At 50.6% G+C, this 24,261-nt stretch overlaps 2 protein-coding genes across 5 annotated transcripts in view; both read right to left on the bottom strand.

Moving 5' to 3' along the window:
- The window catches only part of EIF4E2 (eukaryotic translation initiation factor 4E family member 2), a 29,502-nt gene extending 12,031 nt beyond the window's left edge, over positions 1-17,471 (bottom strand). For 2 of the 3 annotated variants that reach the window (XM_008542139.2, XM_070618565.1), the window contains exons 1-6: positions 16,011-17,471; positions 10,299-10,413; positions 9,118-9,252; positions 5,268-5,372; positions 3,935-4,087; positions 3,705-3,841 (exon numbers count right to left, since the gene is read on the bottom strand). In XM_008542139.2, the coding sequence (XP_008540361.1) occupies positions 3,705-3,841; positions 3,935-4,087; positions 5,268-5,372; positions 9,118-9,252; positions 10,299-10,413; positions 16,011-16,030 (665 nt within the window). In that variant the 5' untranslated portion in view covers positions 16,031-17,471. Of the gene's footprint in view, positions 1-1,704; positions 1,971-3,704; positions 3,842-3,934; positions 4,088-5,267; positions 5,373-9,117; positions 9,253-10,298; positions 10,414-16,010 lie in introns of those variants that run through there. The other variant, XM_008542138.2, reaches the window with a different exon arrangement.
- Positions 17,472-17,855: 384 nt separating this feature from the next.
- CHRNG (cholinergic receptor nicotinic gamma subunit) lies at positions 17,856-24,226 on the bottom strand. 2 transcript variants are annotated; one of them, XM_070618563.1, is made up of 12 exons: positions 23,957-24,226; positions 23,620-23,759; positions 23,316-23,360; positions 23,033-23,142; positions 22,260-22,415; positions 20,894-20,991; positions 20,356-20,559; positions 20,060-20,174; positions 19,733-19,847; positions 18,826-19,042; positions 18,480-18,613; positions 17,856-18,169 (listed from the first exon to the last, which is right to left on the bottom strand). In XM_070618563.1, exons 1-12 carry the CDS (start codon positions 24,090-24,092, stop codon positions 17,996-17,998), a joined length of 1,644 nt encoding a protein of 547 aa, XP_070474664.1. In that variant the 5' UTR covers positions 24,093-24,226; the 3' UTR covers positions 17,856-17,995. The 2 variants fall into 2 exon arrangements, with proteins under 2 accessions (XP_070474664.1, XP_070474663.1); XM_070618562.1 differs by having other exon boundaries at positions 20,356-20,991.
- Between the last annotated feature and the right edge of the window lie 35 nt (positions 24,227-24,261).

Below are 24,261 nucleotides of genomic sequence, written 5' to 3'. Positions count from 1 at the left end.
AGCAGCTTGTTATGCATTGCGTGCAGCAGCCTCTGCCTTGAGAGGTGAGCTCACCTAGGAGTGCTGCAGGGAAAGCCCACGAGCAGTGTGATTAGTGGAAGGGTGGAAAGACCAAACAGTCGACAAGCACACTGGAAACTGGACTGAAACAGCGAGGTGGAGGCATACCCGACCGAGAAATCTAAGCCACTCCTAAAGACATTCCCCTCACCATTTCCAGCAACCCTAATCTCCAGAGTACTTGGGGGAGAACCACTGCTGGCTCTTTCTTCCTTCATTTCTCTTGACTTCTCAAGTCTCAGCAGCTGTGCCTTGGCTCAAACAAAACCATACCTGTGGAAGAGCCACAAGGAACAGAACCAAGGAGAACAGCTCTGACTTCTTTTCATATGTGGCAAGGATCAGAGGGGTCTCAAGGTTGGTTTGGTGCTTTCTGACCAATTCTTACTTTGGAAAGTGACATCAACCTCATCCCCTGGACCAGTGATATTAGCTAAAATTAAGGTCAGTACATGTGACATATAGTGGAAGGCATGAGGGAAACGGCCACAGAAGGGCCAAATGCTGGAAACACAGAAAATAGGCATTTCCATATACCAATAAACCTTCCATTTTCTAGGTACTTTACCCAATTTTAGATACGCAATAAACAAAGAAGCAATGACACAAACACCTCCAGAATGTTGAGCTCAGGGTACTAGTCCTGATGTATGTTCTATGGGATCCTGGGCCACGTGGAGACTGGTGGTCAATCAGGAGGGTATATGTGCAGGGTGTCACTCCCAAAAGGGAACAGCCACTTTGGAAAACCCCACATTACACCCAGAGCCACCATCACAGATGCCATCAGGCAATCTGACTTAGTGTCTGCAAAAATCGTTTGTTTTTGGTCTTAGTGGTAGCTCCTAAGAAACTCTAAAGTAACATGAGGCTTACTGAAATTCTACATGCAGGTTAGGGGCCTGAAGGCCACACCTCAACACATACAAGCCAAGCTACAAAGTACACGAGGGGCTGGTATGTGCTACAGTCAGATATCCTAAGGAGCAAACTCACACAAGATGAAGACATTTCCCCACTCCAGATCCTGATGTACAATGACTCTGGGGACTGGGAGAAAGGGAAGGGCTGGAACCTTGAGGCCTTGCAAGCAGGGCTAGCTCAAAGAGGAAGATGACCTGGCTCTTCAGGGAAAGCAGAAGGGAGAAGGCTGGCAAAGAGCTTGTGGCCTGGGCAGCTGTGGCACAGTGAGAAACCCTGTTAACACGAAGCAAGGAAGCTACATACGTACAGCCACACGTAGATGGAAGCAGGGCTTTACCTACAAGCAAGAGATTTCTTTGAAGTAAAGGAAAACAGAGTCAGCGAAGCAAAGGCCAAGGATCCCTCTTTCCAACCTTAACAGACTCTCAAGCTGAATTCTAAATCTGGAATCACTCTGAGGTGGTCATCAGTGACTGATGGGAACTAAAATTCAAGTACCAGAAAATGGGGTCTCATTTTGAGAGCTAGATGTCACCTCATTATGTCAGACCTCAGCAGAGCTGGAACCATGTGACACCACACAATGGACTCATGGAAATGAGGCTGCACTCCCCGGATGGCCCTCCATGGAGAAGTCTGTGCCATTCCTTAATATGGTGACAATCAGTCTGAAAGGCCACTTCTTTGATGCACCATAAAGAGCAAGAGCAGGAGACAAGCTAGTTTAGCACCATTTATTAAGTGATCTCAGCTGATGACGTAGCTGCTGCGTGTCAGCCTGTTCTCAAAACATAAAACGCTCTTCCAATTCCTCTTGTCCAGGACGGAAGGATCTTCCAGGTAGCACACCAACAGAACAAGAGACTCCGATGATGCCAGCTTCAATGATGGTGCCATCCAGAGAGGAAGAGGGTCATGGCACATTCAACCGCGGCTTCCAGAGGTTTTGAAAAAGGAGCCTTTGGGGGCCCAGCCTGCCTGGCATTCTAGTGGAAGTGTAAAAGGTTGGCACGTTGGGAGAGGAAAGAGGGAGACGCAAGGAAAGGTAGCATGTGGGTGTCAAGGAGGGTTTTCTGGTCCCTGCACCTGCAGGGCTGGAGTACTAGGCAGACCTCTGGATAAAGCAGCAAGCAGCAGACTAAGGCAAAACCCCACAGGCTCTCTCCCAGACTCTGTAAGGACTTGTACACGTTTCTACAAAAGTCAGGAAGAACTGCCTCAGGGTGTGAGAGAGGGAGAACAGTGGGGAGGGGAGCACTGAGAAGTACCTCTTTCCCTTTCCTATCCAGGTGAAAAGCTTGCTTTTGCAGGGTATGGGGGTGGGGGGCATCTGGGAACCTTGAAAAGAAGAGTCCTGGAAAAAAGAGGTGTGGATCCCTCCAGCCTGGAATGAGTCTGGCTGGAAGGCAGAAACTACTTCTATCTCAGAACAAAGAGTAGGAAGAACTGGCCTAGAGAAAAACAGTGCTAACCAGGACTGCTAAGGCAAGCAACCAGGGCCACGGCTGGCTGATAGCCACTGGTGGCTACAAGGAGGCATACCCAGCAGTTGGATTATGGACCAGCTCCTCTGGCAGTGTTCCCAGTTAAAAACTGGCACTTAGCTAGTTTAAGCCAACTCCACCCACAACATTATCTGTGACTGCATGGGAAAAAGATTCCCAAATGGTCTGCCTGCTCAATGCCACCACTGGGCCCATTACTAGTCTTGAATAAGTATAACATGATGATGATAATATTACTAATGATGATGATGATAGCAATACTACTACTTGGTCCTGTGAGAGCACTCTCCATCTCAGGACCTTCAATTACAAAGATTAAATCAGCCCCAAAACCACCTTGTTAGGTGAAGTATTATTACCCCCCACTTTACAGATGGGGAAACGGAAGCAGAGTGGCAGAGACTTGCCAAAGGCACATGTTGATGCTGGAGTCAAAGGAGAGACCTAAACCTACAAGTCCGGACTTCCAGTTGGCTAGCTCTCCCTCCAGTTTTGAGAAAATCTAACACCACTGCCCACAACCTGAGTTCATAATAACCTGAGTTTATTTATGATATTCCTTCACTGAAGGAGTGACCCCAACCAGTGATTCTCATTTGTGGACATCCAGCTCCCTCTCCCTGAGTTCTAGGTGGATGCAAAGCTTACTTCCCCTTTGGCATTCACGCTTCCTTTAAGTTCTACTCTCACAAACACACTATTCTGCTTCCCTTAGCATTTCAGCTCTACACACAAGGAAATGGAGTCATCATTCCAGATAAGATGTCAGTCTCCCAGGACAGAGAAAACAGACTGAAGCTAAGAGGTTAGGAAGACATGCAAGTGGGGTGGGGGCAGACAGGGAGGGGGACTTTCTTGTCCCATGAAATCATCTTAACAAATAGCAAGAAAAAGAAGAGTGCTTTGTCTTTCATTTTAAGACAGTGGTTAGCAAATGAATGACAAGACAGCCTGTGTAAATAGAGCAAGCCTGGGCAGTGCACCTGGGCTTCTGCAGAAGGGCTCTCTCGGATACAAAGCACCCCACAGTGTAGGTGGGAAGACAGCCTCGCCAGCAAAGAACTGCTAGAAGTGGCCAGAAGCACTAGAGGGGAAGACTGGTCTGTCCCTTCTCCGTAAGTCAGTCTCCTGGATGACCATATTGCTCTGGGCTCAACTAAGACCTGCTGCTGCTAAGCTTAGGGATATGTCCCCCCAACCCCCCCCAACACGTACTTGATGCTGTCGGTGTGGGTTTTGTATTCCATAATGGTGTTGGGAGGTAGGTTAAGCACTCGCCGAAGTGTATCCCGGATTCGGGCTGTGGTTGCTTGGTCGCTGGCAGTCTTATTCCATATTGAAATAATGTCCTCCTACAGGAGGAACAGAAGGAATCATCACAGTGAACCGGAGGCAGCGAGGAGAGCAAAGGCAACACATGAAGTCAGACCTGTGTGGGGGCTTACCTGGAACCGGACAGAGACCACAGCCCCACAGATCTCCTCCCCAACCATGAACTGCTCCCCCAACATGGCCAGGATGAGATTCTCCCAGCAACGGGATGCCAAGCCCTTTCGCAGCCGAATAATCCACTTGCCACCATTTTTATTTGCATCATCCTGTACAATAAGAGAAAGCATTAAAGTTTAAATATGGTTTCACAGCTTTTTCTCATTTGCATTAAGGCAGTAAAATGCCAAGGATCCCTGGAACACTAAGAAGTCTTGTCACTTTCCAACTATTCAACTTTACAGGAAAAACGGTAGTAGGACTAGGGAGAGAAGAAATGGGGGGGGGACCCCAAGGTGGGGATTCTCGGTACAAACCATTGCAAAAAACGGCTAAACAGACCCTTTAAAAATAATCCTCTTTTTCTGGAACTAGTTTAGAAATCAAAAAGCAATGACGTAAAATTTCAAACACAGACCATTCCTCAATTCATTTGCTAAAAGTTTACCTAGTGTCACCATGTCCCAAATACAGAGACATGATGCCACAGTCTCTACCAAGATCCAATCTAGTAGAGGAGACAGACAAGAAAACTAATTACAGCAGTACAGTCTGACAAGCGCTGCTCTAACAGAGATATGCACAGTAAGCTAAAGAACAGGACAGCCAGAAACACTCAAGAAGAGGAAACAGTGAAGCTGCGTCTTGAGGGACAAAGGAGCCAGCCAGGTAAAGCAGGCACGGGCAAGAACGCTGTCTGTGCACAAACTCTGAGCGTGACACAGGGAGATGCAAACTGGAGGGTCTAGCTACACTGAAGGTAAGGTTTAAAGATGGTAGGAGATGAGACCTGAAAGGTAAATGAGGCGCAAGATCACGTGAGCCATGGAGAACTGCCTAAGATCTTTAATTGGGGGAGGGAGGAGATGTGATCACATCTGTCTTCTAGAAAAATGACCTGGCATCAGAACAGAAGATGAATTACAGCAAGAGATCATAAAGCTCAGCTCCAGGGCTCCAGTTACTGCCTGTAAGCTTGTTTTTTACCCACTTCAATCACGAATACTATGGTATTACACTCCCCCACCAATACTATGAGAGTAAGGGTGATTTTTTTAAAAAGCATACTTTAATGTTGTTATAATGTCATTTTAGTGATGAAACAATCTTTAAAAACCACCCAGATAAGCAATGGCATCAGAGCTTTCTCCGAGAGGTCCCAGTTCCAAGGATGGACCAAATAGTGATGTAGTTTTGAGAGAAGACTTTACAACACTTTCAACCTTGGCAGGGATTAAAAACAAACAAAAAACATGCTCAGAAAAGCAGTCCAAGGCCCTTAGTCCTCACCTCCCACATGGGTTTAATTCCTTCTTTGAAGAGATGGAAGTCACTGTGGCCCGTCAGGTCCCCGGGACGTACCATGTGGCTGTAAAACCTCCAGAACTGTTCCACCTGCAGAGAGAAGGCCCCAGAGTACAAAAGATGTGACTTTTTCTTTGAATAACGGTGAGATTTATTTAAGAGAAGAGCATAAACACGGCAGACATTCTGCTCCAGGCTATACTTTTTGGAGGACACATTTTATTTGGAGGACTGTGTGGGAAGGAGGACACGTTAGTGCAAGTATATCGCACAGTTGGATAAAAGGAAAATGCAATATTGTCGATACAAGAATAAGCTAGCCTCAGCCAGGAGTCTTAGGTGCTGAGGCAATGTCAACACGTACCCTCCCGCTGAGGCTGCAGGATCATCACCCCACGCTGTAAAGACTTTGCATTACACAATTTTAGTCTTGAGGCATAGTGTAAGTGCCACAGAACCTCAGCCTGAATGTATTTTTCAGGACCAAATCACTTCTTGATCAAAAATAGCATTAGCTACAATGAAATGCATTTCAGTTCTGTTTAGGTTACTGCACATAAGTGACAGAATCGACTACACGCACTGCTCTATCCCACGGTGCCTTTGCTAAGGCCAGGACACTCCAAAATCAAACAGGACTTAGCTTCACATACTTAGCGTGTGTTAAGTCCCTCTTCTTAGCTAGAAAACATGTTTCTCCTTGTCTCTCCTTCACAATCCTGTTAGAAAACTAGACTTACATCTCTCTATCAAATGTACGCTTGTCTATACTCATTGCGCTGCTCTTGTTTCCTTCAATAGTGCCCTGATAGGAGAGACTACTTGCCCGTTCCTCGGCAATTCACAGAGGACACCCACAAAGTACTGGCCAGACAAGAGGCACGCTTTAGGAGGAAAGAGAAAATGTGGAACAGTCTGAAGAAACAGCTGGTATTTGCCAACACACTGCTGAGGAGGCTCTAAATAGACTCACAGTGAGATACCACAATAGTGTAGCTGAAAATGGGTACTGAGTAGAGATTCAGGTCCTACTTCTAGATTTGGACAGCAACTGAGGAGGAACAGACCTCACACCGTGTGAAACGGCTGTCCCTTCAGTTCCTCCATGGAACAGGAACACGGGCAATGTCTCATGTTACAAAGAAGCCAGGAACGGGGCTCTGCTGCAGTGTTCCCCCTCAGCAACTGCTATGCTTAACTGTGTACGGTGACCTGGGATAGGATGTGGTCATATGTATACAATGAGCAACAACCTTCCCCACCCTAACACAGCTGAAAGAAACAAAGCACACCTACCAGAAACTGTGGCTCCCTGTCAGTTAGGAATTGGAGGGCATGGTGGGGAGAAAGCACACCAACCATCCCCAATTTCCCAATCAAATACTGCTTTATTAACATTCTGGTCTCCTCCAATCTTATAATCAGACTACAGAAGCTTATATCTAAACCATGAGATGAAGTAAACAGCTCAGGAAATATTACCAAACTTCAAAAGATTTTTTTTCCCCTTCTCTTTAGGCAATTTTGTTTTTTTAAAGTCCTAATTGAAACCAAAAAATACAAGAAACGTTCAGACTCAGAATATGAGGTGCAGAAAAGACCTCAGAAAACATCTCAACTTCCTTCCTCACTTTACAGTTGAGGCAAGGGTTTCAGAACTCGCCCTGGGCCACAAAGCCAAGCGCCGGCAGAGATGAGCCTTGAGATCCCCAAGTCCAGTGCTCCTTCCATTTCAAGACATTGCCTTCTTAGTCATCCTGACTTCAAGAGCTTTTAAATGGGGTCAAATATGAGGAGTAAGGAGCGCTGGGAAACACTGCTTTGGATTTGATAAAAGGTTTTACGATGTAATTGTTTTTCTGTGAGGAATTTAATACTGTAAGCCATTTCCTAATGCCTTAAATTACATGACAGCAGACTTTACACATCCTGTCACACGTCCACTGAGTCCTGAAGAAGCATTAACCCAAGGTGATGTGGATGATAAACTCTGCCCAACTCAATATACATGTCAAAAGAAAAAACCCAAAAACTCTCTTTGCACAGGTTGGGTAAATTCATATACACTTTTTTTAAGAGGGAAGGAAAATGCCCCAAATATTCATAATTATCCCAAAACAACAGAATAGAATCCTTAATGAAAACTACCCAGTTCAGTTTCTTCTCCAGTCCTCCAAGTGCTTAACCAGTTGCCCATAACACAATGGCTGCCATTTAACCTATAATGTCTAATCTCACATAGCAGGAAATCAACATTTTTGTGATGGATTCAGGAATGCTAGGAATACATGGATATTGTCAAAAGTTTAATTCTACTGTCCCCTTCGCCACGAATTCCTTTCTGTTCTTATTACCTGTTCAAATTCTTTAAATTCAATCTTAAGCCCATCTCCTCTGTTGGAATGAATTCCTTCTCTCCCCTAGCTCCAGGAACACTCTGGCCAGGCCCTCCCTGCAGCACTTCTCATTGTCTCCTGGTATTAGAAATTCCTGGGCATGTCTTATTTCCCCAGAGAAAATAAGGGCAGGGTCTTAATTCATTTTAGAACCCTATTGGTGCCTTAAATTTATTCAACAAACATTTCTTGAACCAAGTAAGTACCAGTGTAAAAGCTATTTTTAATATTTCAAAAAAGCCTAAATTTACCAGTAATAAGGGGACACAGGCCAACTAAGATAAGATCTTTGCTTTTGGCTCAAATTCTATCAAGTTGGCATAGTAATCAGATTAGTGATAAATGGATAAACAAACTTTGTCTAACAAGCAAACATTTCTTATGCTAGAGCCTCCTGGCATGCATTTTGGCATAGTGAAGAGTGAAACAACACGGGCTTTGCAACATGGCTTTTACAGCCTGCCCAACCCGAGTTTCAGTGCTGGTTCCCCCACTGAATCAAGTGAATTACGACTGGCTTGAGACGTTAGATCAGATACTCAGCCCATGTCTCACTTTCCTCACTTATAAACTATGAATAAAATCACTGACCTCATAAGGCTATCCAAACAATGGAAGGAAAGCACACAAAGTGCCTATTATTGCGTCCTTCCTTTGTATTAATTTATTGTAATGTTTACTATTATAGCTTCCTTTTCCAATGTCTGCATTTTAAACAGGACAAATACCTCACATTTCAAGAACATAACAAATCCTGCATTTGATTCTGCCCAAAGATTGAAGGTACACACACAGGAAGTGCATAAGAGTCCCTGTAGAACAGGATTGGTTTTAGCTGCAGACAGCTGCTCAGGGAACACAAACCCAGCTGCCTGGGCAGGAGATCAGACAGAGCTGGGGCTTTCTCTACTGACAGCACCCACAAAAACAATGAGTGGATATTTCATTTTCTTTCTCAGCACAGGAAAAAGATGCTATTTTATGCATAATCACTAACATATTCAAAACCCTAATGGGAGGTTCTTAAACACAAGAGAAACTTTCGAACTTTACTCTTGACTTTATTGCCAAGCTTCATGAGAACTATAAAATTCATGTACTATAAAACTTTTTGTACTATAAAATTTTGTATCTCCCACGACACTGCACATAGTAAAAACTCAATAAATACCTACTTAAACAAACTAACCTGTATTTCTGTATTGTCGCCTTCTGTTCAATTCCACAATTCACATACTTTTTGATATCTATGTATGTTACCTATGGATGTCTAATGAGAAATCTAAGAATGAACAAATCTGACCTCAGGGACTCAGGTCAGTTGACCAAGGAAACCAGAATCCTGACTAGGTCACCAGGAGGGTAAAGAAACACAGTGACATCAATGCAGGCATGAATGTATCACCGAGGCTCACTGCATTAAACCACGAAGGACTCACAGAGGCAAAGGTGCCGATCTGTTTGATGTTCTGTTCGTAGCTCTGTGAGCTGGTAGGCCGGCCGGGGGTTCTCCTGGAGTACCAGAAAGTGTAGTTGTACTGCAGGGGATGCTCTGCTGGTCCTGGGACAACAGCCTGTGAATTAAAGAATGTGTGTTAATCCTTGGGATTTTCCACATGCTCCGAGACTGAAAATACACTTTACAGTGTCCCACCTTACCACCCCCACAATTAAAAAGGATACAGCCTCAATTATCTGCAGTGTGCCCAAGATTCTGCTTACACAGTAAATATCTTCGTAGTTAACTGATTCTAAGTTCCTGGAACATTTTATCTGTGTTCTACGGCTTCTGTAACTTTCTACTTCCTGTCACAGGTATTTATGTTTGTACCTTATCTCAGGCCATATTCCCAGGCCAAGTACTGCCGCCTCTGTGATAATATCACTCACTGGCTAGCGGCCTTGAGCAAGTGGCATAACCTGTTTCTGTCCCAGCTGCTTATCTGCAAAATGGGGTAAACAACAACCATCTCGCAGGGTTGCTGAGAGGATCAATCACTTAACAGATGCAAAGTGCTTAGCACAGTGCCTAGCACACAGTAAGTGCTCAAAAAATGTCAGTTACTATTATTATTGCCACTATTACATGTAAGCTCCTTGACCCACCTTTGTGTCCTCTTAGCACCTAAAATGCTTGCATTTGAGGGGTACTCGATATTGTGGAATAAACAAATTAATGACTGCTTTGATATTTCAAGAAAGAAATTGATCTACCTATATCTTATTCTCTAAATTTTCTCTTTTCCAAGTCACTTTCAGCTTAGACTACTGCTAACTAAAGAGGCTAAAATTTCAAGGGATGTGCAGGATTTGAAACACCTATCAGCAGCTTATGAAACAACTAACAGCCTCCTTACACTCCAGGGTTAATCTCCCCTACCGCAGGCTAGCAGAATGCTGGAAAGCAAGGCAGCATCTCGAGATCCTGCAGCAAGGGAAAAGTTCTAAGTGCCAAAATGAACTCCAGTCATTCACAATCTTTTTCTGAGAACAAAATCAGATATTCCAAAACAGGGTGCCATCAAGGTAATCTGGTATCTTCCAGATAAACAAACAGATTCCACAAGATAACCAAGCCTCAAGTTCAAAGGCAAGTACATCTGAGCAGCACAAAACTCACCTTCCTCTTGCTGCTGCCCTGACTCTTGTCTCGTTCCGCTTTTTCCTTCTCACCATCTTTCTGTGTGCTGTTTTCTTCATTCTGATCATGGTCCCCACTGTCATCATCTTTCAATCTGAATGGGAAGGCAAAACAATGTTATCCCATGACTGAGCTGATTCTTGCGTACCCCACAAAGCCACAAGGTTAGACGAACACCTGTGGCCAACCTGAAGTCACTCAAAACACAGGCAATGAGAAGCACTTGAGATGAGAGAACGGCAAGGGAATGTAGAAAGGCAATTAGGAGGATTAAACAAAAACGAAATGCCCATCGGCTAACTTGTGAATTCCAGAAAGCACACTCTTCCAGTTTCTAACAGGCAGTGCAAAGCAGCAAGAGGTAAACAGTTGAAGGGGTTGTTTTCTTCGCCAAAAAGTCAACGATGAGTAGAGTTTCTGGATTAAATAAGTGCTTTGGCATTTCAAAGGAAGTTTAAAAAGCTCCCTATCTTTCGGGCCACTTCTTCTAACCATCTCTTCCCAGCCTTCCCCACTGCTACTGTTTAGTCCAGGCCCTCTTCTCCCGCCATCTCAATTACTAGAATAAATTCCTAACAGGTCTCCCCGACACAAATCATCTCCATCCTCTATCCATCCTCCACCTGGCCACCAGCATGATCTTTCTAAATGCAAATCTGATCATTCAACTTTCATGCTTAAAACTCTCAACTGTCCCTTGCCCTTTGATGCCCATCCTGCAGGATAAAGTACAACGAAGTGTCAGATCCTCTAGAATCTGACTCCTGCCTACTGACATCCTCCTTCCCACCTCCCACCCCTCAAAGCGACATATATTCCCACGTCTTGTGTTACTTGCAAACACTATCCCTCAGCCTACGTGCCATTCCTCCCATGTTGGTTTTTCCTACTGGATGGAGGGATCCCTTAAAACTGCATCTTATTAATCTTTGTATCTCAGCACCTAGGACAAGATGCTGCCCTAACATATTGTATAAGATGTCCAATCATGTTAAATGAAAAGAAAAAGAAATGACTGAAAGAACAAGTGATCGTCTTCTGGCCTTCTAAGATGGGTCAAAAGTACCTTATGTGTTGCCCTTTTAGGAGCAGTAGAAGCACCCAAAGGCTTTCAGGTGCACCTACAGCTCACTGGATTCAGGCAAAAAATTCAATGGAAAGTGAGTTCATAAAGATAGTAAGAATTGGGGGCCGGCCTGGTGGCGCAGCAGTTAAGTTCGCATGTTCCATTGCTCAGTGGCCCGGGGTTCACTGGTTCGGATCCTGGGTGCGGACATGGCGCTGCTTAGCAAAAGCCATTCTGTGGTAGGCATCCCATGTATAAAATAGAGGAAGATGGGCATGGATGTTAGCTCAGGGCCAGTCTTCCTCAGCAAAAAGAGGAAGATTGGCAGTAGTTAGCTCAGGGCTAATCTTCCTCAAAAAAAAAAAAAAAAGATAGTAAGAATGCTCGTTAGTCTAGAGCTGGACCATTAACTTATCATGGATATTCTCTGAAATCACCTTTCTGGCTCTAACGACTATCCAGTCAAACGGAATTAGGCAATTCTCAGGAAAGGTCCTAGAAATGCTCAAATTATAACTCAGAAATTACCCTATACAGATACAGAAACGTGCTGTCAAGTATTTTATGCTTTTTTTTTTTTTTTTTGCGCACAAATCCCCAGTGCCCAGAACGTAAAAAGCACTTAATAAATATCAGAATGGATGAGTGAGCCGTGTGTTGGGGTGCCTGCTCTACCCACGTCACACCCTAGCGGTAGGGATGTACTCAGGTGGTCATGTGTTGTGCTGTGAACATCCTCATCTCCACCCTGGCCAAGGCATGACCATGAAGGGCACCTGACCGAAGGGCAGTCCAGTCTGGCCAATACCTACATCTCAGGGCCTTGCTCAAAATTATGAGTAGACTCCTCCCTCGGCTTTTCATCCAGGAGATGAAAGATCACACAGATTCAGGAGCTGGGGCAGTCACATGGGCCCCTACAAGGAAAGCTATGAGGGAATAAGGACAATGAGCAAAAGCAGAGAAAGCCAGTAGGGGCGAAGGCAATGCAGCAGATGAGCAGAATGGAGAGGAGAGTGGCTCTGTCTGTGATGCTCCCTCTCACTGGCTTAGCTCAGCTTCCCTGGACTTTCAGGAGACCACTATCCATGCTTATGATACTCCTTCCCCTTTATTAAGCTTGAGTTGGCTTGCTTTCTTTTTCAAAAGGAGACTATCTAGCACGCAGGTACACTTCCCAAGCACCTACTGTGTGTCTCAGATACTACAGTCTGTCCCCAAGGACCCGATTGAGAGATAAGATACACACACTCAGGCCTCAGCCTGATGCAGAGGCCCCTGCTCTGCCTACATGTGCCAATGCCATCTCCTGCCTGGTCCCAACACACTCCTCTCCCTCTACCTGCAGTTCCTGGACCTCAGCCCTCCGTTATGCTCCCCACGTGGTCTCTCCTTTGACAGTCCCTCTTCCCCTACTTAACTTGTCCTTCAGGACTCAGATCAAGGGCCACTTTCTCTTGGAAATATTTCCTAATCTCTCCCTAGGCTGAGTCAGGCTCTCCTCTTCTGAACCTCCCCATACACATGTTTGTACTTGTCCCAGCTCTACTACCACGGCCAGTTTCTTGTCTCCGATCATGGACATGTCACGGGTTGCTGCTTAGGCCCAAGACAGCTCTTAACTCTCTTCTTTAGGGCACACTCCAAGGACTCAAACCACTTCCCTCTCTTCTCAGCTCCCAAGCCCCTGCTACATCCTCTGGGGTCCCTTCCCTTTAAATCTCAAAGAGGGGCACAGTCACCCCAGCATCTTTCATTTTGCTAGCTCCAAGCAAAGCATATAAGTGCCTTTCTTTTCAGTGGTTTGGCTGCTAATTACTACTGGGAAACAGAAAAAGAATAGCAAAAATAATTATGTCAGAGAAGCAACAATGTTATGGTGATCCCTGGACCACAATTCCAGACTCCCTTCTAAGACAGTAAATGGAAACCCTGAAGGACCTTTATCTTGGGCTGTTATTTCTTGAGGCTGGAGCTAACCAACCACCCTGCCCTTGGAACTTACACTTAAGTCATTTGTCATCCTATCTTCCAGAGGCTACCCTTCCCAGCCTGAAGCTGGATTTGAGCCAAGACACAATCAAGACTAAAAAGTCAGTGCTCCATAGACTCAGGGGAGCAATTAGCATCTCTGAAGCCTTGAGACTGAGTGGCAGGTAATTAGCTCACTGAGCTTCTGCCCAGGTACGTCCTCAGACTCTCTGACTAGACCTATTCCTTGCAGGTAGGAACTTGGTCTAATCCATCTTTACATGTCCAGCATCAGACGGTGGCAGAAAATTAACATGTTTAATGAATGGATTTCTAAAACCAAAGCAATACAAGGCAGAATAGAATGAATGCCAAATAAGTGGTACAGATAATAGTTAAGAATGGGCCAAAAGCTAACAAAGACAGAACAGGGACGAAATCAGGTATGGCATCTAGATCTGAAAACGAAGCTTACCACTTACCACAGTTGGTACTTGCAGTACAGTGAAAGCGTCTTAGGGCTTCACATATAAATAGGATCAACAGTAATGGTAGCTAATGATTTGACAGATGTGGGTGGCGGGGAGCAATTACAGTCTTAGGTTACATTTACGGGAGTCAATCCCACACAGTAAAGGAGGCTAGAGCTCCCCTTTAATCCGAGCCCATCAGATTAGACTCCAGTACTCAACTCCATGCAGCCTACTTTTAGGATTCCGGCAAACTGGAACATGTCCTTAGGAGCCAGTGGCGAAGAGTGTGGAAGCCAAATACATAACAATGGTCTGCAAACTGCAGACTTTTTGCATAAAAAACAAAAACAAAACTAGGGGCAGGAGGGCTGTCTTCAATTGCTAATTTCAAATAAAAGAAAGCTTTTGTTTTTTCCTGCATAGCTAGAAGTCAGATGTTAAAAAATTCTGGCTCAGCATAAGGAAGAGTTAATAATTAGAACTAATTAAAAATGACCAGGTTAATTTTTGTCAAGAGGTGCTTGAACCAAGGTTAAACAACAAACCTGGGTTTGAATCCCACCATATGGCCCTTCCTGTGGTTGTGGATGTCACTTAACCTGAGACAGTCTCATGTTTCCTAACTGTAAAAGGAAGTAACAAGATCGCCTTGGAAGGGTTATTAGAAGGAGTACAAATAATATGACAAGTATCGAGCAAGACGCCTGTGGAAGCTATTATTATGATTCTTAAATTAACTTACTGCACACCTCCAAGTGATTTGGGTAGGACTGGGCCAGATAACCCACAGTGTCTTCTTAAAATGAAATTTGGATTTGTTTAGTTCAGTGGAGGAAGGGGTACAGGCTTGGCAGAAAGCACCACTGTGCTGGGCCTTAGGTCTGGAGCCAGGTGTTGCAGGCTGCATGACAACAGAGCAGGTTAGTACAGGGATCGGCTCAGCTAAGCAGCAGGCTCCAGAAGTGCTCCGCCAAAGACTGTGTTCAAGCAGCTGAGCCCTCTCAGCAGCCAGGAGCCAGTCCTGAGGAGCTGCCTGCACCGCTGGAATCCAGGACCCCTGAATTTGCACACCAGCACCTGCTGTACTGGAAAAATCCCCAATTTCCCATCAGCAGCAGTGGGTCACAACCTATGCTAATACAGTAACTCCACTTGACATTTATACTTCACTATTTAGCAATTTACAAAGAACCTTTAAGCACTGCTGAATGTGATTTGATCCTTATTACACCCCAGTGCAGCAGCAGGCCACTAACCACTAGTGAGGTTTGAGTAACAATAGCTCAGAGACTGGGTAACTTCTCTGCTGTCAGGTAACTGGGAGCTGGTGGGTTTGGCACTGGAAATCTAGGTCTTTGGAAGAGAAGCAGATTTACCAGACTACTGGGGAAGAGCTAAGAATATAATGTACCTCAAGATAGAATCGCTGGAGGGAAAGATGCAAAAATACTTTGCATTTCCTTTCTGCACCTCCGAATTGTTTGCTACTGGAAGTAGTCATCAGAGAGGGTACACAGACAAGCGCAGAAAGGGGCAATGACAAGTAAACCCGTTAGGCAGGAAACGGAGCAGCCCTAGGAGAGGGCTGGAAGAGAAAGGAGGGGGAGGAGAAAGGAAGTAGGAAGAAGTCTCAGAAGACGCTGACGATTCCCTAACTAAGCCGCCGCTGCGCAGTGCAGCGCAGCAGCCACATTCCCTCACTGCATCTTCACAACTCTACGACACGGGTTCTGTGACCGTGCCCACTTTGCAGAGAAGAAAACTGAGCCTCACAGGAGAGGCGACCTGCCCAGGCCAGAATGAGCGTGCAAGGAAGGCTGGCTTCAGGGGCGGGAGGCCAGGCTGCAGAAACCCCCAACCCGCCCAGGTCTCCGCCCCTCCACGCCGCCGGCCACCGCACCCGCAGGGGCGGGGCGTCCGAAAGCTCCTTCCGGGCGGCACGGTCACCTCTCCCTCGGCCCCCGCGCTTCGCCCTCAGTCCGGACGGCCTGGGGTCCCTGGGACCCCTGCACCCCGCTTCCCAGCCCCCTCCTCCCTGCCGGCTGCCTGGGCCGGAGCCGGCCAGCAGCCCGAGCCCGGGAGGGAGGCCGGGGCCGCAGAGTGTGCGCCGCCGCGGGCCCCGCGGAGGCGCGGGGAACGGTTGGGGGAAGGGGCCCCGGGGGACGGCCATGCGCCACTCACGCGTCGAACTTGTTGTTCATCCTCTCGCCGCCGCAGTCCCCACTGCCTCACGGAGTGACTTCCGCTCTCCCAGGTCCCTCCGCCTAGGGTCCGGCCACTTCCGGTGGCGCTGGGTTCAGCGGAACGTCGGCGCGCGGGCCCGGCGGGGGGCGGGTATCCCGGGACACTCCCCCGGGGCGTCTGCGCGGAGGCGCTTGGGCTTGGCAGCCGGCTGTGCTGCTGGAGTCAGATGTCTCCATTTCTGTCCCTGTCGGCCTCCCGCCCGCCCGGCGGCTCCAAAATAGCGCTCCCCACCCGAGAGAGCGCGTCCTGAGCCCGTCCCTTGGCGGGCTCGGAGAACGGGGCAGCCGCGGGCTCTGGACTCTGCTTGGGACAGATCCCGGCTCCACCCCCAGTGCGGGCTGCGCGGTCCGGGACTCTCTCAGCCTCCCCGAGGCTGTCCCTTCCTGGGTCCTGGCGATGCTAGACTACAGTACCTGCCTTTTCAGGGTGCCGTGTGGATTGAACGAGATCTTCAGTGTCGGGCGCTACACACAATAGCCCTCGATAAGCTGCAGCTGACGTTAATCTGTGCTTCCTTGTGCCAGGAGCTACAGAGCTGATCTCCGCCCTCCGAGACAGGCCGAGAGGTTGAGGGACTCAGCCCGGGTGACAAAGCTAGTAAGAGGCTTACGGGAACCAGAGATGGTCCCACCCGCATCAGAGTGCCTTCCGGATCTGGACTAAGTCTCTGCTCCACACACACACTCACTGGAATAAATGAAATGAACCTGCTGGTAGATTGACCCCCAAAGCCAGCAACCCTGTATTTGGGGAAGAGGGGGTGGCATTTCCCGGGTCCGCTCCCCTGTCCCCAAGCAATGTCCCGTTATCAGGTCTTTATGTGGCACTTTTCACATTTTGAATCGCCCCCCTGCACCTTTGATCCTGTGATGAGGGTAGCTAAGAACTGACATCTGTGCCCATAGTTACAGACGAGGAAACAGAGGCTCAAGGAGCACAGATGACTTGCCCAAGCTGTCTTGTCACCAACAGAGTTCAGGCCCCAGCTGTACTCTCAAAGCAGGGCCTTGCTTCTCCCAGGAAGACCTCAGCAGGCCTTGTTTCCTAAATGGAGCCAAGGGAGGCTGGTCAGGGTCTCCTCCTGGGAGGCAGAGCCCAGCGGTTCCCTGTCACCTCCCAGGCTCCCTGCCTAGCTCATCCTTGTCTTAACCGTCCTTTGAGACCACTGCAGACGCCCTGGCCTTTGAGAAGAGAAGGAAGAGGGGTCCATTTTCCAGGCCATAGTGTCTAAGATTGTGCCTGAGTCAGGAATTCTGGACTCCAAACCTTATTTAGCCACCAGTGTTCTGGGAAGCCCCTTTCTTGGGGGGGCCCCAATTTGCCCATCTCAAACATGGGGGAATAGTGACTCTTGATTGTCCGTGGTAGGATAAGCTCTTAACAGTGAGGAAAGATAAAACTTGTGAAATCTTCTGTGATCAATGACAAAATGTGCATGAGTGGAAAGGTCACTGGCCCAGGTGAGTATTGGGTGCTTACAGCTCCCAGAAGGCAGGGGAGGGAGGGAGGTGCCAGTTGGAGGTGTCACATCTCTCTTGATTTTCCTCCTTTAGGAGCCTATGGGAAACTCATAAAAGGGAAGGGAGGCCCAGGCTTGGAGGGATAGGACCTTGCCTAGTTGGGGACGGCATACAAAACAGAGTCCTTAGGGCTTCAGAAATGATAGCGGGGTGATAATGCTTTGCTGAAGTGAGGGGAGTGCCAGGACTAGCTGGCCAATGTCACATGGATGCTGACCCCCAGCACATCCTGCCCACAGCCCATCGCCAACCACTCCAGGACTCCTGCTCTGTCTCTTTATTTCTCCAGCTTTTCTCAGGGCTGGTTGGCTCACATGTGGCACTTCCCAAAGAGCACCCTCGTGACCACAGCAGCAGAACACAGCTGATAAGACTCCGCATGGCTAGCCTCAATTGGTTGGCTCAGTCAGGTGAGGGCAGGTAGGAGCGGGGGTCTCCAGGGAATGGCAGGGAGGGCACCCGGTTGTAGTGGGCCATGAGGAAGATGCCAGCAGTGCCACAGACAAAGAGGGAGAGCATGGCCAGGAAGCAGACACGGTCCAGCACACGGCCCACCAGGAACCACTCCTCGTTCCCCTGAGGATGGGAGGCAGGGTGTGGGATGACCAGCGGTGACACAAAGCCCACCCTCGATCCCCGTACCATCCTTGGCCATCCAGCAGGCCTCCATTCTCCATTTCTTTGGTCCCTTCTCACCTACTTCCGTGCCTCAATCTGGCTTCTTCCATGGTCCTCTGGCCCCGATGTCCCTCCCCGTCGCCACTCCCAACTCCACTTTTTCCATCCCATTGCCCTCCCATGGCCACCCCACTCGTTCTGTCCCCAGCTCAAGTCCAAATCCCTCACCAGGTACTCAACTCCTGACCCCACCCCTGGACTGGCTTACACTGTCAAAGTGACTCTGCTGGCGCCGGGCACGGGCAATGAGGTTGCAGGCTTCCACACAGGCCTGGATGGCCGGGGCGGCCTGCTTCAGGCTGCCACACAACTCCTGGCTCTGCCCCGGCTCTGGGCCTTTCTCTGGTGAGGCGAGAGGGTAAGGTTTGGGAGTAGAATGTAGAATAAACAGTTGGAGAAGGTGGCCTCTCCTTAGGGACTCCAGCCTCCGTCTCCCATCCTGGACACTTGCCCAACAGTCATCTGCTGTGCCTGGCACCTTGGCCAACAGACAGCCCTCCCCGTCTGGAGTCCCTGGGGAGGAGTGTCCCTAGTGTGTCACGCCCCTGCCTCACCTAGCTTCTCCAGTGCTGCCCTCACCAGCCCGTTGCGCTGCCGCTGCCGGAAGAGGAGTTCGCTGCGAGGCAGACAGAGGGCCCCTTCCTCCCCAGCTGTGATTGGCCACGGCGAGGAGGGGCCATTCTGTAGCCGTGGCCAGGCGTGCTGCATTGCTGCCGGGGCCAGCGGGCGAACATGCATCCGCAGCAGCTGAGGCAAGAGCTGCAGGAACACCTGGAGAGGGACGTTCCAGGTGGCTTAGCTCAGCAGCCAGCAGACCTGGGCGTTTGGGCAGCTAGGCTGGGCTTCGGAGCAGAAGGAGAAGGGCTGGGGGCCCAGAGGCAGCTTGTGAGGGGCAATGGCCTGGCCCTATACGGCTCAGCTGTTCTGTGCCAGACCCTAGGCCTGGTTCCCCAAACTTCTGTGCACACCAAAATCACCAGGGCACGTGTTACAAACAGGTTCCTGGGCCCCACCTCTGCTATTCTGGCCCAGGCTGCCTGGGGTGGGCCTGGGAATCTGCATTTGCAACAGGACCCATCTGACTGCTGTAGGTGAGCTGCAGATCACACAGACTCTGGAGCCTGTCTGGACAGAATCCTGCTGCCTCCACTTTCTAGCCATGCAACCTTGGGTAAGCTACTCAACCTCTCTGTGCCTCAGTTTCCTCATTTGTAAAATGGAGATGCTACTAATACCCACTTTGCAGAGGTTTTATGAAGATTAAATATTTTGGTATGCATAGTACACCTACCACATAGTAAGCGCTCGATATTATTATTAACCCATATGGTGCATGCTTCAAGATACACACAGGGCAGGTTTGCTGCTGAATGTGGCGGGTGAGTAACATAACAGACGGGTGCAGAGGAAGATGAGTGGACAGGGCAGGAGGATGCTGGAATGGACAGGGAGGGGCCTTGCCTTGCGGACCCCATGGGCCATGGAGTGCGTGTGTGGGGATCGCAAGGACACGTTCAGCACGACCACAGCATTCACGACAATGAGGATGGTCACCACCAGGAGGAAGGTCAGGTACCTGCCAGGGTGGGGTGGGCAGGCGGTAGGGCTGGCCCTTCGGCACTCCTTCCCCAGATGCCACCCCCACCCTTAGCAGCAGCTCCCCCTAGTCCCTTGGGATGAGGGACTGGCACTGAGGATGGTGGGGGTGGGCATGGCAGGAGGGCAGTGCCCGGAGTTCTCGAGAAGGGAGAGAAGGCAGCAGGGGGCAGGTGTGAGGACCAGGCTTACTTGCTGATGAGTGGCACCGCCTGAGAGGTCTCGGGCACCTTCTTGGCCACAAGGAAGAGGAAGACGGTCTGGGCCAGGAGCACGTTGATGGCGACAGTACACTTCTGGCCACCCGCTGACCATGACCAAGAGGCCATCAGAGCAGCTCTCAACCTCCCTGCCATGGGGCATGTTCCCCCACCCCCCAAGGAGCCCAGTGTCCCCAGTCTCAGGTGGTGGTGCCCCTCTGTGCCCTCCCAGCTCCCCGCTGTCCTGCTGGCCAGGGTCATGGCTCCCCTCCCACAGGCTGCAGGTACCCTTGGCAGGAAGGAAGTAGATGAGGATGGCGACGGAGGAGATGAGCACGCAGGGTGCGATGATGTTGATGACGTAGAAAAGGGGCTTTCGCTGGATGAGCAGGTAGAAGACCACCTTCTGGTGACCCGCCCCCTCGGCCGGTCCTGCCCCCATGTCCAGCAGCATCTTGGCTGGCCGGTGCCGGATGGCCCACTCCCCGTTCTCTGCGGGCAGCAGGCCGGCATGGGCACGGAGAGTGTGGCCAGGGCAGACCCCGCAGCCCACGTGACCCAGCTGCAGGGCAGCCGGCGTGTGCCCGAAGGAGCGCCATGGAGGGACGGACATGGGGGTCGGGGCGGGGGCAAGACTGGATACTTGATCTCCCTCCCCCACAACTGGAGTAATTATCATGGGGAAAACCAGAACTTTTTGGGCCCTTGAAAGAATATATTTTATGGTTGACTGTAGTTTTCATCTGAGTTACGTGGGAGGGGGCAAGATCTTGGCCTGGCCCTGTCCTCGCAGCCGGGTCCAGCAAGCACCCTGGGTGGAGGTTACCTGTGAAGGCCTCGGGGTCAATGAAAATCCACTCGATGGTCTGGCCATCTTCCTGGCTCAGGTGCAGGTTGATCTCGTTGGTGCTGTAGGTCTGGGACCTGGGAGATGGGGAGGGAAAGAGGAGAAATCTGTGAGTGGGTAGACCCAACCGTGAGGCCACAGAGACAGTCATCTAAGGGCAACTGTGAGCAGTCTTGCTTCAAAAAGTGCAGCCAAGGGGCTGGTCCCGTGGCGTAGTGGTTGAGTTTGGTGCACTCCACTTCAGTGGCCGCAGTTCTCGAGTTTGGATCCTGGGCACTGACCTACACCACTCATGCTGTGGCAGGTGACCCACATGTAAAATGGAGGAAGATTGGCACAGATGTTAGCTCAGGGCTAATCTTCCTCAGCAAAAAAAACACAAAACAAAAAGTGCAGCCAAGAATTTGCCGGTTCTCCACAAAACTCTGGCAGTGAGATGTGGGAGAGGAATTCCAGCTCTTTGGGGTCCGGGGAAGTTTGAGTTGAAGGGCCAGTAGGCTGCGGCTCAGTGTGGTCGCAAGATGTCAAGAGTTCAGGGCCTGGGGCCAGCCCTGCGGCCAGGTGGTTAAATTTGCACGCTCTGCTTCGGCAGCCCAAGGTTGTGCCGGTTTTGGTCCTGGGCGCAGACGTGGCACCGCTCATCAGGCCATACTGAGGCGGCATCCCACATAGCACAGCCAGAAGCACTCACAACTAGGGTATACAACTATGTACTGGGGGGCTTTGGGGCGAAGAATAAAAGAAAAAAAAAGGATCGGCAACAGTTGTTAGCTGAGGTACCAATCTTTGAAAAAAGAAAAAACTAGTTCAGGGCCACTGTGTGTTCCTTCTTCCCACTGCCTCCAGGGCAGGAGGGGCCAATGGTTAGAACATAGAACAGTCTGTATCTCTTGACTTTGTTTATGGGGAGGATCTCCCTGCAAGTTTTCCTTGTAAAAAGACTGCTCCTCAAAAATATGGGAAAACCTTCACCCGGACCTCTTTCCCCCATTTGTACATGAGAAAGCAGAGAAGGCCCTGCCTCTCCGTGGGGCTATAGGGTGTAGGGGTCTTGTGTGTGTGCATTCACGTATGTCATGGGCGTGTGTATGCCTCCTCACCCACCTACCCTGGACATTAATTTCTCCCCTTGGGGCACAGATAGGGAAACTGAGGCAGTGAAAGAGGACGAGTGAGGGGACTGGGGCTTAGCAGGAAGGGATGTGGGTGTCTTCAAGGTCTGGGCCTGAGACAGGCACAGAGGCCCCAGAGAGGTGGAGCCAGGTCCATGGCCAGAAGCCTCATGTCCCCCACCCAGCCAGGGCCCCTCTTAGAGCAGCTCCTCCCCCCCAGTAAATGGCCTCACTGGAAGATGAGGGTGCAGTTCTGCCAGTCGAAGGGGAAGTAGGTGACAGAGACAGGGCAGGAGGAGCGGAAGATGGCGGGGGGCAGCCAGTAGACGCAGCCATCCGGAGACACGAGCACGTTGCAGTAGAGGGCCACCTCGAACACGCCGTCCACACTGTGCACAGGCCAGGCCATGGGCTGGGGGCTCACACCCTCACAGCCCCGGCTTGGCTGAGACTCTTTCCCCAGAGCAGCCTTCCGCCCTTGTGGATGGGACATGGGGACACCAACCCTGCCCAGCCCACCACGCTCCTGCCTGGTCCCCACTGGCCACAGGAACCGCTCCCTCCCCCAGCAACCTCCCTGCCATGCCCACCCCACCAGGTTCCCTCAGCCAGCTTCCTAATACCGCTGCCTTCTCCAGCTCCAGTAATGGTCACAAGAGCCACCAGCCTCTGTCAAGCTCTTGCATGGTGCCGGAGCCGGAGGGCCACACTTTTCCAGCCTGTCCCATTGACCCTGATGGCTTCTGTAGGTGCTCTTCTCATCCCCGTGTGAGAGGGAGGGTGCAGCCCCCCCAAGCTGCCCAGCCCAGAGGTGATGGAGCCAGGTCTAGAATCAGGGCCCTGGCCCACCCTCAGCACCTGCTCCGTCCCGTATTCCCAGCCCCCGCCGGGTGCCCAGGCTGCACCCTCTGTTCGCTGTCTCTTCCCCCAGAGCCTCTCCTTGTCCTGCTGGGCCCTGCCCTTGTGCCCTTTTGTCCCCCCACCCCTGCTTGCGGCCCCTCCTCACTTGTTCTCCAGCACCACGTCCGGCCGCCACACCATGGTCGACGGCACCCTCAGCACCCACAGGCCCTCGTAGTCTTGTGGGTCCCAGCGTAGGCGGTAGTCACACCACTGCTGCAGGGGGAGGGGGTGGACAGGCCCCTCTCTCTGCTACATCGCCCCCAGGAAGGGGGTCCAGCCCAGGGGGACAGAGAGGCAGGGATGTGAGTGCAGGGGAACAGGCAGCTCTGAGGGCCTCGGAGCCCCAGGGTGGGGGGCCTGATAGAGGGCAGCGGGTGGCCTCTTACCATCTCTATCCAGACATTGGTGGTGAGGGCCTCCTCTCGCTCGTTCTGGGGGTGCAGAACAGAGGGCTGAGCCCCCATCAGTTGCCCTCCCCAGATGTTAGTCCCTATAGGCCACCTTTGGGTCCTACAGGACCCCAGCCTCTTGGGCAGCCCACATGGGAGTTTTCCAACTCCCCAGGCTCTCCCCTGTGGGGTCTTCCCCCATCCTGGCTGCTGGAGCCAGCTCCCTCCTCTCCCCAGCAGGTCCCAGGGCCCAGGTGTGCTGGTCCCCTCTCCCCTGCCACCCTCCAGGCCTGCGGCTCACCAGGGAAATGAGGTTGGTGAGGGTGAGCTTGAGGCTGACGTTCACCACATCCGAGTCGCGCTCGGCGGGCCTCAGATGGGGGTTGTAGTTGTGCATCAGGTCCGCGAGCAGACGCTCCTCCTGGTTCCGGCCCTGGGCTCCTGCAACAGACGGCGGTGAGGCTGGGTGCAGGGGCTTCGGGGCAGAAAGAGAGGGAGGCCACGGGAGGGTGTGACGTGGAGAAGCAGGGAGCTAGGGTTGGGGGGCAGGCTCCAGTAGCCCTCCAGACCCTCCATCCCTGGAGGCTGTGGACCCCTACTCTTGGCCTCCCCGGGCCCCCGAACCCCTGTGTCCATACCCAGGCAGACAGCCAGCAGTGGCAGGAGGAGCAGCGGCCCCTGGCCCCTGTGCATGGTGCCACAGCTCCAGGCAGTGACAGGATGGACTGTAGCTCCGCAGGGCAGGGGTAGAGAGATGCAGACTCTGAGTCTCATGTAACAACCCACACTCCCACCCCAGCCAGCCTGGCCAGCCCGGCCCAGCCCCACCAGCTGTCTGACCACAGCACTGTCAGCTGTTCCAGGATGGACACAATGCCAGGCTCAGGTTGCCTGGGCTGGGGAGGGGACAGAGGGGCCCTGTCTGCCCCAACAGAGATGGTCC

This window comes from Equus przewalskii, chromosome 5 (genome assembly GCF_037783145.1).
Source record: "Equus przewalskii isolate Varuska chromosome 5, EquPr2, whole genome shotgun sequence".
NCBI classification, from domain to species: domain Eukaryota; kingdom Metazoa; phylum Chordata; class Mammalia; order Perissodactyla; family Equidae; genus Equus; species Equus przewalskii.
This window is presented reverse-complemented; position numbering and strand designations above follow the sequence as displayed.

What these genes read in the sequence shown, in the direction of transcription:
- CHRNG (XM_070618562.1), bottom strand. Translation starts at nt 24,092, where the DNA reads ATGAGACTCAGAGTCTGCATCTCTCTACCCCTGCCCTGCGGAGCTACA. An exon ending in AACTGCACCCTCATCTTCCA is followed by an intron (nt 20,992 to 22,259) that starts GTGAGGCCATTT and finishes CCCATCTCCCAG; the next exon opens with GTCCCAGACCTACAGCACCA. An exon ending in TGGCCCATGGGGTCCGCAAG is followed by an intron (nt 19,043 to 19,732) that starts GCAAGGCCCCTC and finishes GTCCCTCTCCAG; the next exon opens with GTGTTCCTGCAGCTCTTGCC.